At 44.6% G+C, this 16,150-nt stretch overlaps 1 protein-coding gene across 1 annotated transcript in view; it reads left to right on the forward strand.

Annotated features, from left to right (window-relative positions):
• Window positions 1-16,150, forward strand: part of LOC8033433 (unconventional myosin-VIIa) — a 63,595-nt gene that overhangs the window by 29,818 nt on the left and 17,627 nt on the right. Inside the window, exons 5-12 of the mRNA XM_040502090.1 lie at window positions 4,728-4,802; window positions 6,791-6,875; window positions 8,550-8,656; window positions 10,248-10,499; window positions 12,025-12,172; window positions 13,637-13,779; window positions 14,157-14,330; window positions 15,646-15,746. Coding sequence (XP_040358024.1) covers window positions 4,728-4,802; window positions 6,791-6,875; window positions 8,550-8,656; window positions 10,248-10,499; window positions 12,025-12,172; window positions 13,637-13,779; window positions 14,157-14,330; window positions 15,646-15,746 — 1,085 coding nt within the window. The remainder of the gene's footprint in view (window positions 1-4,727; window positions 4,803-6,790; window positions 6,876-8,549; window positions 8,657-10,247; window positions 10,500-12,024; window positions 12,173-13,636; window positions 13,780-14,156; window positions 14,331-15,645; window positions 15,747-16,150) is intronic.

Genomic DNA, 16,150 nt, shown 5'->3' on the forward strand with positions numbered 1-16,150 from the left:
AATTTTGTTGTTTTGGATTTGGTCGATCGAACATTTTTTCTCCTCTACCGCTGAAGTCATATCATTTTTTTACCTGATTTAAGAATTTTGATAAGTATTCTGAACATTATTTCAGCTAAACCTTGTTGAAAATATTGCAATATAAAAATAATTTTGCATTCTATTTTGTGCAGAAGATGCCACTGCATTTCGTAATTAAAGGGCGACTCACAGGTCAAAAACTTTTTTTTGTTATTATTATTTTTCGAAACAATTGAAAACGTAGCCAGGGGGGGGGGGCATGCCCCCCCCCCCCCCCCTTTTGGCTACGTGTCTGCTGTAACGCAAATAGAAATACGGATTACAGCCACGTAGAAGCAAGAACGTAGACGTACATTCACACTAGAAGTATTACACTGTTAAGGGTGTAAATAAGCTTGTCTTAGGGCTAACTCCCCTGAGGGTGTTACTAAAACACCCTTGGAGCGTTGGTCCTAGACAGTGTCTTTGGGGTGGTGTTACAGCACTGGGACAGGCCAATTAACACCCTTAAAGGAGCTGTGCAACGATATTCAATTGGAATGTTCTTCATTTGACGCGAGCTTACTGGCACACCTGGTACTCAAGGATACTCACACGCAACGCCACTGGCCAAGAAACTCCTTTGTTGCGGTGTAATTTCAAGGACAAAAGCGATCATTTTCATTCAATCTCTCCTTTGCGAAATTTGATGACGTAACTCGGGGATCGCAGTACACCCAAGTGACGATATTTGAATGCGGTTCATAGATTGGACCCGAGCATTGCGTGGACACTCGACTTGGGCTCGTGATAATTGCTAGCTCAAGGAGCATTCGGGTTGTGACCCGTGTCCAATCGCTGCAACGACGACAACAGCCGAGCCATAACAATGTCTGGAACTCAGCGCGTGTCCTGCGCTTTGCCAACCCCAGCGCGTGGCTACGATCAACACTGGCGGCATATAATCGGCTCCAGATGATGTGGCCGCTTGTTCTGGCTGCGAGTTGAGGGGGTGAACGCTGCTCGTTTTTCCTTAAATTTTTTCTTGGGACTTCTATTGCGTGGGGTGAAAAACGAACGCGTGTTTCATAGGTCATTAACGTTAGGGATTCGTTCTAAGCGGTATTTGGGCAAAGTACAAAAATTGTTGCATCGCTCCTTTAAAGGGGTACTCCGGCGATTTCTTCATGGTCCCCGATTTGCTTGAAATTTTGCTAAACTCGCCAAACAACATCGCTAAAATAGTATCCCACATATTAGGTTAAAATATTTTTTTTTTTTTCACGAAGTTATTGAATTTACACTTTTTGTCCTCACCGTGTTTTTCAAACTGAGTCTCCACTGGCAACAACAAAAAAGTGACGTCAGTGAAAGTGCCGGGGTTCACTCTTCGGACTGTAGAATATGCTCCCAACTGATTCGAAGCAGTTTCTAGGTGTCAAATGAATGCTTTGAAAGCTCGCTCCAGTCCCCGCGCTCCAGCACGGAACAAATGATTGGCATATTCTATTTTTTTAGACTGCTCGCTCGATTGGCAAGCCTGCCTTCCACTGACGTCACGGCACTGAAAAGTGCGGGTATATTTGAATGTTGGTTTTCGCATCATTTTCATTTGCCAATTTCGCAATAACTATTATGAATTTCGCGATACTAAATAGCATACCGGAAAGGGTAAAGGCCGGGAAATCAGAAAATGTAGTTAGTTGAGGTAGCTCAAAAAATCGCCGGGTACCCCTTTAAATATCTAATATAGTTTAATTGTTAATGTTTGACCACGTATTTTCTTCTATGTGACTGTAATGCGTATTTCTATGTTGCTTGCTTTATATACAAGACAAACACAAAATTTGTATTTTAATCTGGGTTTTTTTTTTTATTATTATTATTACTGGCTAAATTCGTTTTATTATATGCCTATACCGAAACTCTTCGCTGAAAGTACAAGGATCTAGTCTAGCATTCCTGGGGAACGGCCTCGCCACGAAGACCGCGACCTTGAGGGACACAAAAATTCAAGATGGATGCCCGTCGGAAGTGGAGCACGGCTCAGTGCTCCGGAGTTATGGTTCGCCGGCGGATTCGCCTGGACGCTAGACCCTCCTCGGAGGGAGCCTTCCTTTCTCCCCCCCTTCTTAGTGATGATGTAGTGGCCCGTGCACGACGCCGAACGGCATAAAAGAAACCTCGACAAGCCAAAAACGAGCCAAGACAAGACATACAAAAGCAGCGAATCCGGATTGTTGACGGCACCTGCGGAGCTTGGAATGCCCCCCCCCCCCTCCCCCTCCCCTCTGCAACGCAACACACGCACGCACACGTTTTTATGCTGTTTTTTTTTTTTTTTTTTTTTCTATTTGTTTGAAACGCTATGCGAAGTTTCTTTACGCTCGTTTTCAACTTTAAAAACCGCAATAAAATTTAAAAGAAAATGTTCAACTTTTTTTTTTTTACAGTTTTACCCATTTCCTTTTTTCCGTTGTGAATTAAGATACTTGTATGCATATTTAAGTTATTCGTTAGTTTATAAAAAATTAAAAAAAGACAGTGCACGTTTCAGACACACACAGTATCAAATTTCTTTCTGGCATCCTGTAAAAAAAAAATATATATATATATATTAGAAACTTTCTATCGAAAACGTGTTGACAGCTTGTTGACTCTGATTACTCGCTTTTGACTGAATTTCTGTTGAATGAATCAACAGAAAGTCTTTATAGACTTGGTGCTGACTTTAATGTTTTAGAACCCGTAGCGGAATATGTACAGTTTATTATATACTAACAATGGTTTGTGCTAAAATAAGAAGCTTTGATTATGGGATTCTTTTATTTTCTTTCTTTTGAGAATTTCGTAAGAAAGACTGCAAACGTTTCGTTGATTTCTTGCCGAAATTTTTCACCTCACTTTTTGCAGCCAGTGTCAAGATGAGGGTTACAGACTTCGTGATGACTCAGTGTCGAAGATTTTATATTGATTTCATGTTAACAATGTCATCAGAAAATCACTGTCAATAGTTGTGTCGACCTCGTGTCGAAAATTTCTATTTGAGCTGCCAGACACTGTTGATTTTGTTTATACACCTTTAAGGGCGTGAAATGAGTGCTTAAGAGACTTAATTGCATCCATGGCTGCACCCTCTCACAATTCTTATTTTGAGTAATGCACCCTTTTTAATCATAATATAGGGTGGTGTTGCATAGAACGCCTCTCATTTCCGAGGGGTGTAAACAAGGTGCTGCTGCAGAAAAGGCTGTAAGTAGCCTTACACTCTCAGAAATAGGGGGTGTACGGTGTACACCCCTTATGTAACACCTCAAAACAACAATTTGACGTTCAGTCCACCGACGTCGAACCGACGATAGCAACTTTCATGAGCGGTTTGATAGTCGAGCGATACAACTTATTAAAATAGCTAATGTACTCAAAGGCTACAGTAGGACATGCAATCAACGTTTTTTCGTTGTTTCTTTTTTTTTTTTTTTTCCCTGTTGCTAAACATTTTTGTCTTTGATACGCACATTATTTAGTACGTCACATCCAACAGCTATCAAGGCGCTCGTAAAAGTTGGTATCGCCATCCCGACGTCAGTGGACTAAACGTCGAAATGTAGTTTTGGGGTGTTACACATGGGAGAAGGGGTGTATCCCCTACACCCCTTATTTCTGAGAGTGTACACCTCCTTTAAACAGCTTGAAGGGAGCTTGTTTTAACGATTATATCGAATAATTATTGTCTATGTAACAATGATTTTTATTCAAAGACACATTCCTTGGACTTGCGCTTTATGCCAAATATTGCCGGGAGCAGAGCGAACATACTTTTAAACTTCGGAGTTGCGGGGGTGCACTCATCAGCGAGAGAGTATCTTTCTGATGCTGAGTATATCAGGCTGAGGAGCAGACAAACAGTGTCGTGAATGCAGTCTCCGTCGCACTTCATTGCATATGTATTTATTGTTTCTGTTCACCGCGCAACTGTACGTTGTTGTGTGCGCTGCTTGCAAATGTGTTGTTCGTAAAGAAAAGAACGTTTTTATGACGCTGCCAAAATCGCCAGTATCGTATTATTTCCAATGTTCGCCAGCACACGACGAAGGGTGTTGTTGCAACACCTTTACGAAGGGTGTTTGTGCAACACCCCTAAAGCAGCAGTCGTACACACTGCTTGCGCGTCATACAAAAGACACGGTGTTGGCTGCAGGCATGACGACAGCATGATATGCTGACATGCCTCATGCATCTTCAACATGTCTGCAGACGGCTTTTGCGTAACTAATGTGACGTCACATGGGGAAGAAACACGTCTCATACAATGTCTGCAAGCTTCAGTATGATGTATTAGGAGTGTGACCTCGGTTTAATTTCATCGCATACGTGCGTGACTCCATATCTCTGCGTGCACCTCGTTATAGAACCATCCCTACTATGTACGCACATGCCAACCCACATCAGTTGATCCCGCACTTGGGATGACAAATAAATGACTCGCGCGTGCTCTGTTCGCTGTAACGTATACTTAGTTGACGTCAAATATATCGTACATCAAAGTTACGTTATTATGACTTCAACGTCCCGCTACATATCGCAATCATACAACAAAACCTATGTGCATGTATAATGAAGTGTTGTTTTGTTAGTTGTGCATTGACTGCTGATTAGTTTACCTGTAATCTCTTTGAAAAGTGTATATTCCATTTGTCACCATTGTTGGTTTCTTTTCACCGCAGGGTCATTTCATCGAGGTGCAGGTGACCGATGGTGCCCTGTACAGGACAAAGATTCACTGTTATTTTCTCGATCAGGTAAGGATCCCTTCTCATTCATTCACTGTCATAGTCCGACGTTGAGCGTAGCGAACGCATGCAGAGTAGCGCAGAATGCGCGCTTTTCATTGGCCGGCGAGCAGGAACTCGATATGTGCAACCAGTCAGTACCTCTGTGGGCAGAGGTACTGATTGCGTATCAAGCGCTACGCCGCGTTTGATACGCTCGACGTCAGAGTATAAGCCTTTAGTATGTTTCAAGTCTCAGGCGTAACGTTTTGCACTCTCTTTTTGATTTGTAGTCAAGGTTCATGATGGCGAAAGAAAGGTCAGTGCATAAAGTCGTAAAAGTTACGAAAAAGAGTAAGCGCTGCTCCAAATACGCGGGGCCACACGCGCCTTGCCTTGTGGTCACCTTTGGAAGCGTTGTCACGAGAACAACCGCGTGCATATGATGTCTCATGGGCCGCTGCAGCAGCCCCCATATTTGTTGTCGTACGTCACGCGCGACGTCACGCGCCCTGACGGAATAGGGAGTTTTCGTAGACCGCGTTTCCCCCTCCGCTAAGCCCTCCGCAACGAAGAAGCCGCTACTGCGCTTGCGCGCCCATGGCCTTTGTTGTAGAGTTCCGGGAATCGTAGCGGGTTGCGGAGATCGTTGCGGGACGGAGAAAACGACCTATGAAAACACCCTAATATCGCCCAGAGACAAGGTGACGTCGGCATCGTTTACGGATATTCCCGGCCCACCCCAATTCGGCAAACAGGCTGAAGATCGGCGAGAGTCGCCGCAAAGCACGCGCGTGATTGAAAGAATGTGGGTATGGCCTCAAAGCAGCTTGCCTTGAGGTCTACCCACTATCCTTCAGTCAGAGCCAATCAGAGCTCGGCGTTCTGACGTCACCACAATCCCTTCAAAAGAAGCAGACAAACCTGTGCCCTGCAAAGGCGAGGCTGCATGGATCCACTAGTGAGGATACTTGGAGGGGAAACGTGCTGGCCTTTCCCTGTGGTCGTATTGCATAACCTCACGCAACGTCATGGTACCAACAACGAAATAACCAGCAACAAAAAAAAGTTTTAAAAGCTGAGGCGATTTTTAGCATTCAGCATTCCCGCTCATCTCGACTCACCGCCTTCGCCAAATTATTGGTATCTTCGACGAGTGCATACAGTAGCGGACAAAACAAGCTACAGAATGTGCCAGCACCTTCAATACAGTGGATAAACGAATACAGCTCGATTCCTTGAGTCGGGCGGCGGCTTGCGCCGCCTATAGACAGTGAAGAAAGGTAAAAAACGCAGGCGAGCTGGTGAATGACATCCATAGTAAACCTGAGACGTAGGAACAATAAAAACAAAAACGGACAGAAAAACGAAGTCTTTAACAGAGCTAAGCGAAACTATGGATATTTTAAGCTTGGGGAATGCTATCAGTCAACCTTTCTTATCCCTTGATAAGGGAACGAAAATGTTTCTAGGTTTGTGTAGTGGTGCCGGGTTCACAGTCTGACCTTGCCAAGTGCAAGAATTTCTCGCAATCCACCCCCCCCCCCCCTTTTTTTTTTCCTTTTATGTTTGGGTTTGTGTTCTTTTGTGCTTCGGGCTCTTATACTTTTCTGATTCAGGTTTGTGCGTGGTTGTCGGTATAGGTTGAAAGTTAGGGTACACAATAGAGTGTGAGGAAATCGTTTGAATTGTGAAAGAAGTCTGGGACAGGTATATAAGGCGATGGTTGTTTAATAAATGAGACTGTGAGACTTCGTTGTTCTGTCCGTTTTTTTATTGTTCTACATCTCAGGGTTTTTATGGATATAGACAGTGCTGTCTTTACCACCTGGATGGGATCAAAAATAACCTTTTCGTCAATGTGAGCGATCCTCGACACTCGTGCACACACACTTTGCATACCACTGGCCAGATACGACAATGACAGCCGCAAAGCTCTTTCTTATATTCTAGCTTGCTTTGTCCGTGACTGTTCTCGACTATAAAGCAATATTTTTTTTTTTTATCCTATTTTGCAGACACGGGTGGTGAGGCCTCTTCCGAACGAGAAGAACTATCACATCTTCTACCAGATGCTGGCTGGGCTCAACCAGGAGGAACGCGGTGAGTTGTGGATGGATGAATAGGTACAAGGATGCATACGTCTAAACCCATTCAATCGGGCGGCGGCTTGTGCCATCTGGCCTCTCTTTTCACTTTGCGGTGTTGTGTCCGCCTTGGAGCCTGTGCGAGGAAGGTATGCTGATGATGACACGGTTTTAATGTATTGCGTGTTTGTGTGCAAAGTACGGTGGTTAGTTATCGATCAAGGTTGCCAGGTGGAAGTTCCTCCCTTCGCTGTTTAAGGAATATTTTAGAGGAACGTAATGCTATCGTGACCGCAGTTTAAAAAATTAATCAAATCCTCGGCGGAGGGACCTCGGGAAATTACAAAAATAAGAAATAAACAATAATATATCTCTGCTTAAAAACTGAGTCTACGATGCGACTTTACTGAAGGTGACGTTTCATTCACTTACGTCATGCCCGGTGTCCCATCCAAAATATGTAAAGATTCCGCGAACTTTTTCCGACCTGTGGTGTGAAGATTAAACTCCGGGGTTAGAAAGGCTCGAAACGTATCGAAATTTTGAAGTTTTTACATTGAAAAAGTTGACAATTTTAAACTTTTCAAATTTTCGCACCTCCAAAATATTTGGTTATTCTTTAAACCAGTGGTCGGCAACCAGCGGCCCGCGGGCCGGATCCGGCCCGCGAGGTAGTATCATACGGCCCTCAGCCTCCCGGTAACTCCCCCCCCCCCCTCCCCCCTACGCATTCAGCTAAAGAAAAAAAAAATAAAGTTGACTACTGCCCGTCTGCGAGCAGACTTTTTCACGAATGAAGTGCATAAAATCCAACTTCCGCTCACGAATGACTGACGAGAACCCCCACAATGTTTTGCGACCCGCAGTTAGCAGCTTGAATGTGGATGTTCGTAGTTTGGCGAGCGCAGTTCAACACCAAAAGTCTCACTGAGAGGAGTCTCTGCGTTTTCGGGTATATGTCGTATCTCATGTTGTTTGTCGTGAAATAAAGAAACTGTTCATTTTCAATTTATGTACGTCAATGTAAGTTCGTGCAAGTGCTTTTTTTTAACCTTAACTCCCCCCCCCCCCCGCTACTTGCCGTCCGGCCCACTAGGCTTCGCCGCGACTCGGCCCGCTTCGCCAAAAGGTTGCCGACCACTGCTTTAGACTTTTGAATTCGTTGTGCTAAGGAGGTCGGAAAATTGTGAACCTTCGACCTTATCATCTCACGCTGATGAATTCAACGACTTTGAAACTTCCAAATCTGCGAAGTTCGAAAGTTTCTCGAACTTTGAACTTCTCAACAAAAGTCCTTCAAGGTTCAAACCAACTTTACCCCCTCCCCATCTTTCTCCCCCCCCCCCCGCCCCCCACAAAAAAAAAATAATAATAATAACAAAAAAAATTTACCTATAAGACCTGAATATGCGGAGTGGAGTGGAAATCGCAAAGGTGGCGGTGCCCCTAACAACTCACTTTGGGACTGGCCTCGGCCTCCTGCCCCGACCCTGACCCATCCACCCTTCCCCCATCCATCTTTCATTCCCTATTCTTTCATGGGAAGAATGACAGGCTTCACCCCTGGGTACGATAGTTTAATTGCTGTAATTGGATTGCTACCCAAGCATGATGCACCGGCCTTCCTGTCAGAGTGTGGCTTCAGCTAGATAGCCCCTGTTTTGAGGGAGGGTATCCCCGTTCGCTGCAGGGAAACTGCACCTGGACGGGTACTCGGTGCAGAACCTGCGGTACCTGAACCGTGGAGACGTGGCCCAGAACGAGGCGCAGGACGCCACACGCTTCGAGGCCTGGAAAGTGAGCCCCCTCCGCTTCATCGCTATGCTATCACTTCGCATTCCTCGTGTAATGTGGCTCATAGAGGGAATCGACGGATAACTTAGGAGGTTACATTATTTTTGCTTAGCAGTATGCAAAGGATATATGAATCATATAGTCCACACTTGTTATGTTGTCTTCTGGGCACGGCCCTTTTTTCAGAGATTGATTTCGGGGTGCAGACTTCTGTTATAATTAAAGTTTAGTGTTGTCGGATAAATCCGAAAAAAAATCCGAAAAACACTTGCCAGTAAATTTGTTGTTGTTGTTAAATTTCATTGGGACAAGGATGGCTCGACGGCTTGGAGGGGAATTCGAAAAACTCAGGATTTCAAGGTTACAACGACTAATAAAAAGAAAGTACTGTTCTACAAAGAAACTTTATAAGAGCATAAGGTAAGTGGCCCTGATGAGATGCAACTTCAGTCTCCTTTGCAATCTCGAACTACTGACAAAAGGGGGTTTGCCTTTTAGCCCGTCAAGGTTCCTTCAGGACAGCGGGTCGTGATACCCGGACTTTACTTATTTTGTTTTATTGAATTTTTAATAATTGGCAACACAGTAAAATCAAATCAGGATTTCAGAGAATGGGGAATCTAACAAAAATAAACTCAGATAGTCCCTAAAATTTCAGCGAAAAATAAACTCTTAAGAACACCCTCCGAGTTTCAAGAGAAGTAAACTCTGTAAACACGGAATCCTAATTATAATCGAATTCTAGTTGGTGAAACACTATGTATACTATAAATAGGATACAGGGTCTTTCTCAAAGCATGAGCCAAATCGTTCCTGCTAAAAGTATGTATCGCAGAAAAAAAATGGTTAACATCGTATTGGTTTCTGCCAAAGAGTCTATTTTGGGAAATAAATAATGTTCGGTATAATTAATTTATTCATTACTTTACAGTAATTAACTTTCTAATTAATGAATTTGTAGGTAGGGTTTTAATTATAAACTTGCTGAGGATCATCGAAAACCACTAAATTAACCTATATTTGAAAAGGTGCGTACAGCATTTTATATCGTTCCATGAAAACGCTCAATTTCGACAGGTTTCTAGGTCTGGGTTTCCTATCGAAGCGCATCTTTGCACCAGCGGTCTTGCCCCCCCGTGGCCGAATTGCACAGCTACCGCTTCACCTCCCTCGTAGGAGAGGGAAGTTTGTCGCACGTGCGTTATGCACCCCGGCCACGGAGGAGAAGATTGCTTGTGCAAAGATGCGCGTTTTTCGCTTCCTCTAACGTATTTGTTACTTTGCATTTTTTTTAAACATCTGAGCGGGAGGCTTTGATGGTACTGAAGTGTGTACTGTGTCGGTTTTCAGTCAGCTTGTCAAGTCTAACTTGTTGACTCCACAAATTGGAGCGTGCTGATAAGTTACAAAGATAAAGGGAAAGCAACATAAAGGATGGGGATCAAGACAATATGTTTTGTCCTGACTTTCTTTATGTCGCTTTCTTTTTATCCCTCTAACTTGTTGAGTCTCGCTTTACACGGTCGCTCTGAAGCGCTTCCAACTCGAGGTTCACCCACAAGAGCGGTCTCCTCACTCCCAAACACCCCCGCAGTCCTGCCTGTCGGTGCTGGGCATCCCGTTCCTGGACGTGGTCCGCGTGCTGGCGGCGGTCCTTCTGCTAGGCAACGTTCAGTTCGTGGACCGAGGGGGCGGGGCCTCTGAGGTGGACCTCAAGGGGGGCTCCGAGATCAAGTCCGTGGCCGCCCTTCTCGGCGTCTCCAGCGTGGCCCTCTTCCAGGGACTGGCGGCCCGCACGCGCACCGTCAGGGGACAGCTGGTCAAGTCTGCCTCTGACGCCGGCCTGGTACGACCTGTTGCACCCTGTTTGCCAGTGCCTGAGGGGCTAGAAAGGCTGCCATATCGTCTGGATATGGCCTGAAGGGCCAGAGAGGCTGCCATATGGTCTGGCTCTGGTGCCTGAAGGGCCAGAAAGGCCGACATATGTTCTGTGTATGGCCTGAAGGGCCAGAAAAGCTGCCATATGTTCTGGTATGGTGTCTGAAGGATATGGTGTCTGAAGGATATGGTGTCTGAAAAAGTTTTAAAAAAACTCAGAGTCTTGGCAACCTTCTACTACACTACATATACACAGCTGGACTGTATCTTGACGCAGACGCATCTAGTGACCCTCTTTCCTTTATTGTTTTTGGAAGAATTTTTAACCATATATGCAAACGGGTATCAGAGGCAGTGGCTGGCTAGCGAGCCATGTATTCATTTTTGCTTAGCGGTTGAAGAAACGTTCTACTGCCTGGAGATTTTGTTGTAGTCGAAAATTATACTTGTCCCTCTTGGAAAGGACTGTACCCTCCATATTGTTTCTTGTTGAAAGTAACCCCCCCCCCTTTTTTTTCCCCTGCCGCTCCCTGATCTTTTGTAGTTCGGTCTGCAGCTCTAACCCCATGTCACTCTGGTCACCCCTGTTCTAGGACATACCATGCTAAATAGATTGGTGTCCAGAAGTAACCCACCGTCCACTCCTGAGAGCATGCTGCATGAGTCGTTGTAGTCTTTTGTAGGTTAGGGATTGCAGGACAAGCTCACCAAACAAGGCCCTCCACTTTTTCCACTTTAACGGGCGAGCTCTGAAGAGGAAGTGAAAAAGGAAGGTGGGGTCCACCCACCTCCTCTCCAACTTTCGCTCCTTAGAGTGGAGGGCTTTGCGGGAGGATCCTTGTCCTGCGTTACTGAACTTGCAGCAAGGTATTGATAACAATGACTTAGTGGTGGATTTTTATGTTAGTTAATTCCAGCCGAACGCTGACTCAGCATTTATATCCTATCTGTACACCGCACTGGCCTCTGGCAGGCAACATAAAAAATTCAGCACTGTGGCCTGACCATCTGGGAATCTGGGATGAAGAGTAATCGAGTGGAGAGGTGGAAACTGCTTACAATGGCAAATGGAGCTTTGTGGCGGGGGACTCTCTCTACCTTCTTATGCTGCAACTTATTGCAGTGCCAACAGTACAGGAGAGCCTCTGCCTCGGGATTCCCATAGTCAAATTGCATCGCAACGCCACGCATTACGAACCAGCACCCTTTTTCAAAATTGACGCGTATGAGCACAAAGCCCTGCGCGAAAGTGAATTGTCCGTATGCTCAATTCGCATCCATGCATTAGGCATTCAGCAGAGAGGATATTTTTTATAAGCAAGGTCTCTCCCACTGTTCTTACTTTGTAACAGGCTATAAATAATGGCATGTTCATTGCAAGCTTCTAGAATGTTGTCGTGGGGATTAATGTAGCAGAGTCAGTTTCTGTTCAAAGCCCTAGCGACTAGGCAAAGATACCAGAGCATTTTTCTTTTTCGCCCCGATTTCCTCAGGCAAGTCAAGTGAGGGACGCCCTGGCCAAGGCCCTGTACTGCCGGACGGTGGCCACCATTGTACGGCGAGCCAACAGTCTCAAGCGCATGGGGTCCACCTCAGGGACCCTCAGCTCAGACTCCAACGAGTCGGTTCACAATCACACAGGTAAGGAGCGCAGCTATCACCATCGTCATCATCATCATGCATCTGTTTTAAACCCGACGTAGAACTTCATGGGTATGTTTTCCCGGTCGTTACGCGTTCACGATCGTCGATCCCGTGTAACTATTATGGGGATGTGTGTATCAATTTCCTTTCCATTGGGTTTGTCGTCTTGGTTCCTACATCCAAAAACTGCCACTTGACACGGCCAACACAAGGCATATAGGCCGCCTGGCCAGAAACTCCCTCATTGTGTTGCTTTGCCCCCTCTCTTTTTCACCTCTCTGAGCTTTTCTTTCTTTTTTGCGCTATGCTTTTGTCTTGTGCTTTAAAGGGATTGAGACTTTCGCAATCAACCTTTCATCAATCCATCTGTTTCTCCACTGCATTAGGCCGTCTGGCTCCCCCTACTTTCCTTTCGCGTGAAGATGGAAATTCGCCATCGCGCAGTGCGTGCAGCCCACATCCGGTACCAATGCATCGAACTTCATCGCTTTTAATAATAATAGGTTTATTTTCCAATAATAGGTTTATTTTTCACCTGTGTGCTGTGTACATCGGCTGACGCGGGGGAGGGTCTGCATTTGCTGAATGGAAAAGCTCGGAATGTTTTTATCATTCTTGTAGTTTGCCGTACTTTTGTTGCGATTCTAGATAAAGTGGTTATTTAAACAATGATTCCAAGAAAGAAAAAGAATCACCATTCTATATTTTGATAAGAATGGTAGTTCTCCACAGTCGGGAAATTCCACGTGAAATAAACTGTTGTGGGAGCATTGCATGCTTCCTCTCTCTCCTAAGGCTGTTACAATTTCCCAGGTTCTGTTTTTTTTTTTTTTTACCTCATCTGTTTTTAAGTGTAATAATAATTTGCGACACTGTTTGCGCTAACAAGTCATCGCCGTTTTTTTTTCTGTTATTCTCCCAGTATTAAAGAACTGTCATCAAAACTACTGCAGGTTGGAAAATGCCCATTTGGGGTACTTATCTAACTGATAAACTTTGATGCCCACCAGTACCCTTTAGAAGTAAAATTCTTAAAAGCGCCGAAGTCATGCTCGCGCTAACAGTGTTGCGCAGGGTACTTAATTGCTATAAATAAATATTGTGTCAGACCCACGTGAGCCCCAAAGGAAAATAAATTATGATTCTTGTAACGATTGCAACAAGGGAAAACTTTCTAAGAACAAATATAAATCATAATTTATAGAGACGATGTACTGCCTATTCTATGGCATTTTGAATGAAGTGGAAGCTCATAACGCCAACTCTATTCGCAACGAGTTAAAAAAGAACTGACCGAATCAAAGTAGTCTTGCAAGTATTTATTTGCCACATTAACTCTATCGGAAATAAGGGTATATAAGTCGAAACCGAAGAGGGAAGGACAGAGGAACGAGAAAAATGACTTGAACAAGGCACAACGCTACTTTCGTTCTCATTTTTTTTTTATTATTATTTTTGCAGACACTGGAAGCCAACATGCGTCGACCATTGGCTCCAGTGGCGCCAAATCTTCCAAGTCGATGACGGTGCTCAATTCTGCCGTGCGCCACGCCACTGACGGGTTCATTGGCATCCTCGACATGTTCGGGTTCGAGGACGTCAAGGTGAGGGCAGCCTGCGGCACATGTTTTGCAGCAAAACTGAACTTGAACCTGCTTGCTTTTGTATTCATATTTTTACGTACGATGCTTGAATTTCGAGGCAATTTCCGCCAATAATTCGTGCATATCTACGGTCACTGTTAGGATGTGAACGACAGGAAGGTTTTTCAGTTGTCCCGCCTCTAGCACGAGCTTGCTGCCGTCGATCACACTTCTGCGTCTCGTGAGCCTTGTGTGAGCATGTGCAACAAAAGCACCACCGAAGGCAATGAGCGCATGCTGGGGGCCTTTGGGCATTCAAAAGAGACTCGCCCTGCCGTTTTCATTCTGCCAGTGACTGTGCGAATAGTGATCTCTCCCCCATGTGAAACGACTCGCAGCTGAGCCAGCTGGAGCACCTGTGCATCAACCTGTGCGCGGAGACGATGCAGCACTTCTACAACACTCACGTGTTCAAGAGCAGCATGGAGGCGTGCCGGGAGGAGGGGGTCTTGTCCGACCTCGAGATCGAGTACGCCGACAACGTGCCCTGCATCGACCTCATCTCTTCGCTGGTGCGTCAGACAAGTCCTCAGTTTTTTCCGTTTTGAAGTGGTGCATTTTAAAGCTATAAACTTCATATGGGAATCCTCCGTGGACAATTTTTCTTGTTGGTCCCAGCGCATGACGTCGCAATATAACGGGATGTCGTGGTGTCAGTGACGTCATGGTGCCATGTAACGCCACAGTGTCACATTACTTCATAATGCCACGTGACGTAACAATTTCACGACTAAATTTATCGGCAAAATATCTGTCAAATTTTGATATAATTCATTCTGATTTTTTTTATTTCTTTTTTTCTTTTTTTGCTTGCGTTGTAAGTTAGCACAATGAAAATGTTTTGTCTGTACTTGGAGAGAAAGGCATAGCAGTTGGGTATGTAACACATAATGTAACATAGCAAGCAACGTAATGACTACATTCTTTATTTGAAATAGTCAAAATCTTCTGATCAGCTTATATTTGATGCAGGTTCTATTTGGACCCAGGATATTAATCCCATTTTTGGAATGCTGCAAAGTGCTCAAACTTGCTTTACCTTTTTCACGGTTTGAACCAGTATTGCACTGCCTTCAGGACCGGCCCACTTTTTTTTTTAGCTTTTTTTTTTTAAATTAGGTGTCGATGTACTATAATTATAACCAAATCACTTTTTTACAAATAATTATACTTCAACACCTAAGAGTCTGACCTACAATAGTGAGCAAAATTCTGAGACCATCGAGCCAACCGATCGAGACACTTTGCCACGTCATCCGTTTCTCCTAGCACACCAAAGAATGGCAGTGAAGCTTGACATGCACGCGCCACTACCAAATGGTGAAGCTTGACGGGAGAAACTGGAGAATTTTTGAAGAAATTGTTCGTTATTTTTTAATATTGGAAAAACTTGAATACTTGGAACAGTAAAAGTGTGCTGCAAAACGAATCCAATGGCAAACACTATTCCCGAATTAGCAATGTTTTTGATGTAAGCACGGCTCTAATTTTAACATTACAAATACATTGGTATTTGAATCAGTATTCTGAAATATTGCGTATTCACACAAGGGGAGTTGAAAAGGTGTTTCATGTGGTGTGCCATGTTGATAAAACACATGTCTGACGATGCTGTCACACCTTTTTCTCATTGCCAACGATGATGGTTGATGATTCCTCTACCACGTCGCATGCCTGTCTTTCCAAAACAAAATTGCACAGTGCAGATTGGCCTTAAATTAACTTAGGAATACATGTGATACAGTTCCAGTCCGAACTTTAAGCACTCGCCATGAATTGAGTACTCTTTCTTAACTTGTCCGTATTTACCCTTCTTCGTTACCACAGAGGACGGGCCTGCTGAGCATGGTGGACGTGGAGTGTTCCCTCCGAGGAACACCCGAGTCGTACGTCCAGAAGGTTCGTCTGCAGCACAAGACTAGTCCCAGGTGGGTTTCTGTCTTGTCTTGACTTGGCTCTGGAAGCACGGCTACCAACCAACAATCCCCAAAGTTTCCGTGCCCAGAACTCATTTCCGATTTGTCTGTATGGCACCCTGCATACTCTTTCTCGATTGGGTGTCTATGAAAGAGCAACAAAGTGTATCAAAAAGACCCCAAAGAAAATGGCTCAGATCATCACTATCTGAGGTCAATCATGGAACTATATAGACCCTGCACTCCTGAGGAACATCAGGGTGATGAACCTACCTGTACCAAATTAATTACTGTTACTCTAACATACAACGTGCAGTAGTGCGACAGCAGTGTGACCATTGAAGAGGTTTCTAAATGCACAACATTTACAAGGCCAGCTCTTAGTGCTTTTATGTCAGTGGCATGTGGCCTAAAAA

This window comes from Ixodes scapularis, unplaced genomic scaffold (genome assembly GCF_016920785.2).
Source record: "Ixodes scapularis isolate PalLabHiFi unplaced genomic scaffold, ASM1692078v2 PGA_scaffold6__148_contigs__length_123643588, whole genome shotgun sequence".
Lineage (NCBI taxonomy): Eukaryota > Metazoa > Arthropoda > Arachnida > Ixodida > Ixodidae > Ixodes > Ixodes scapularis.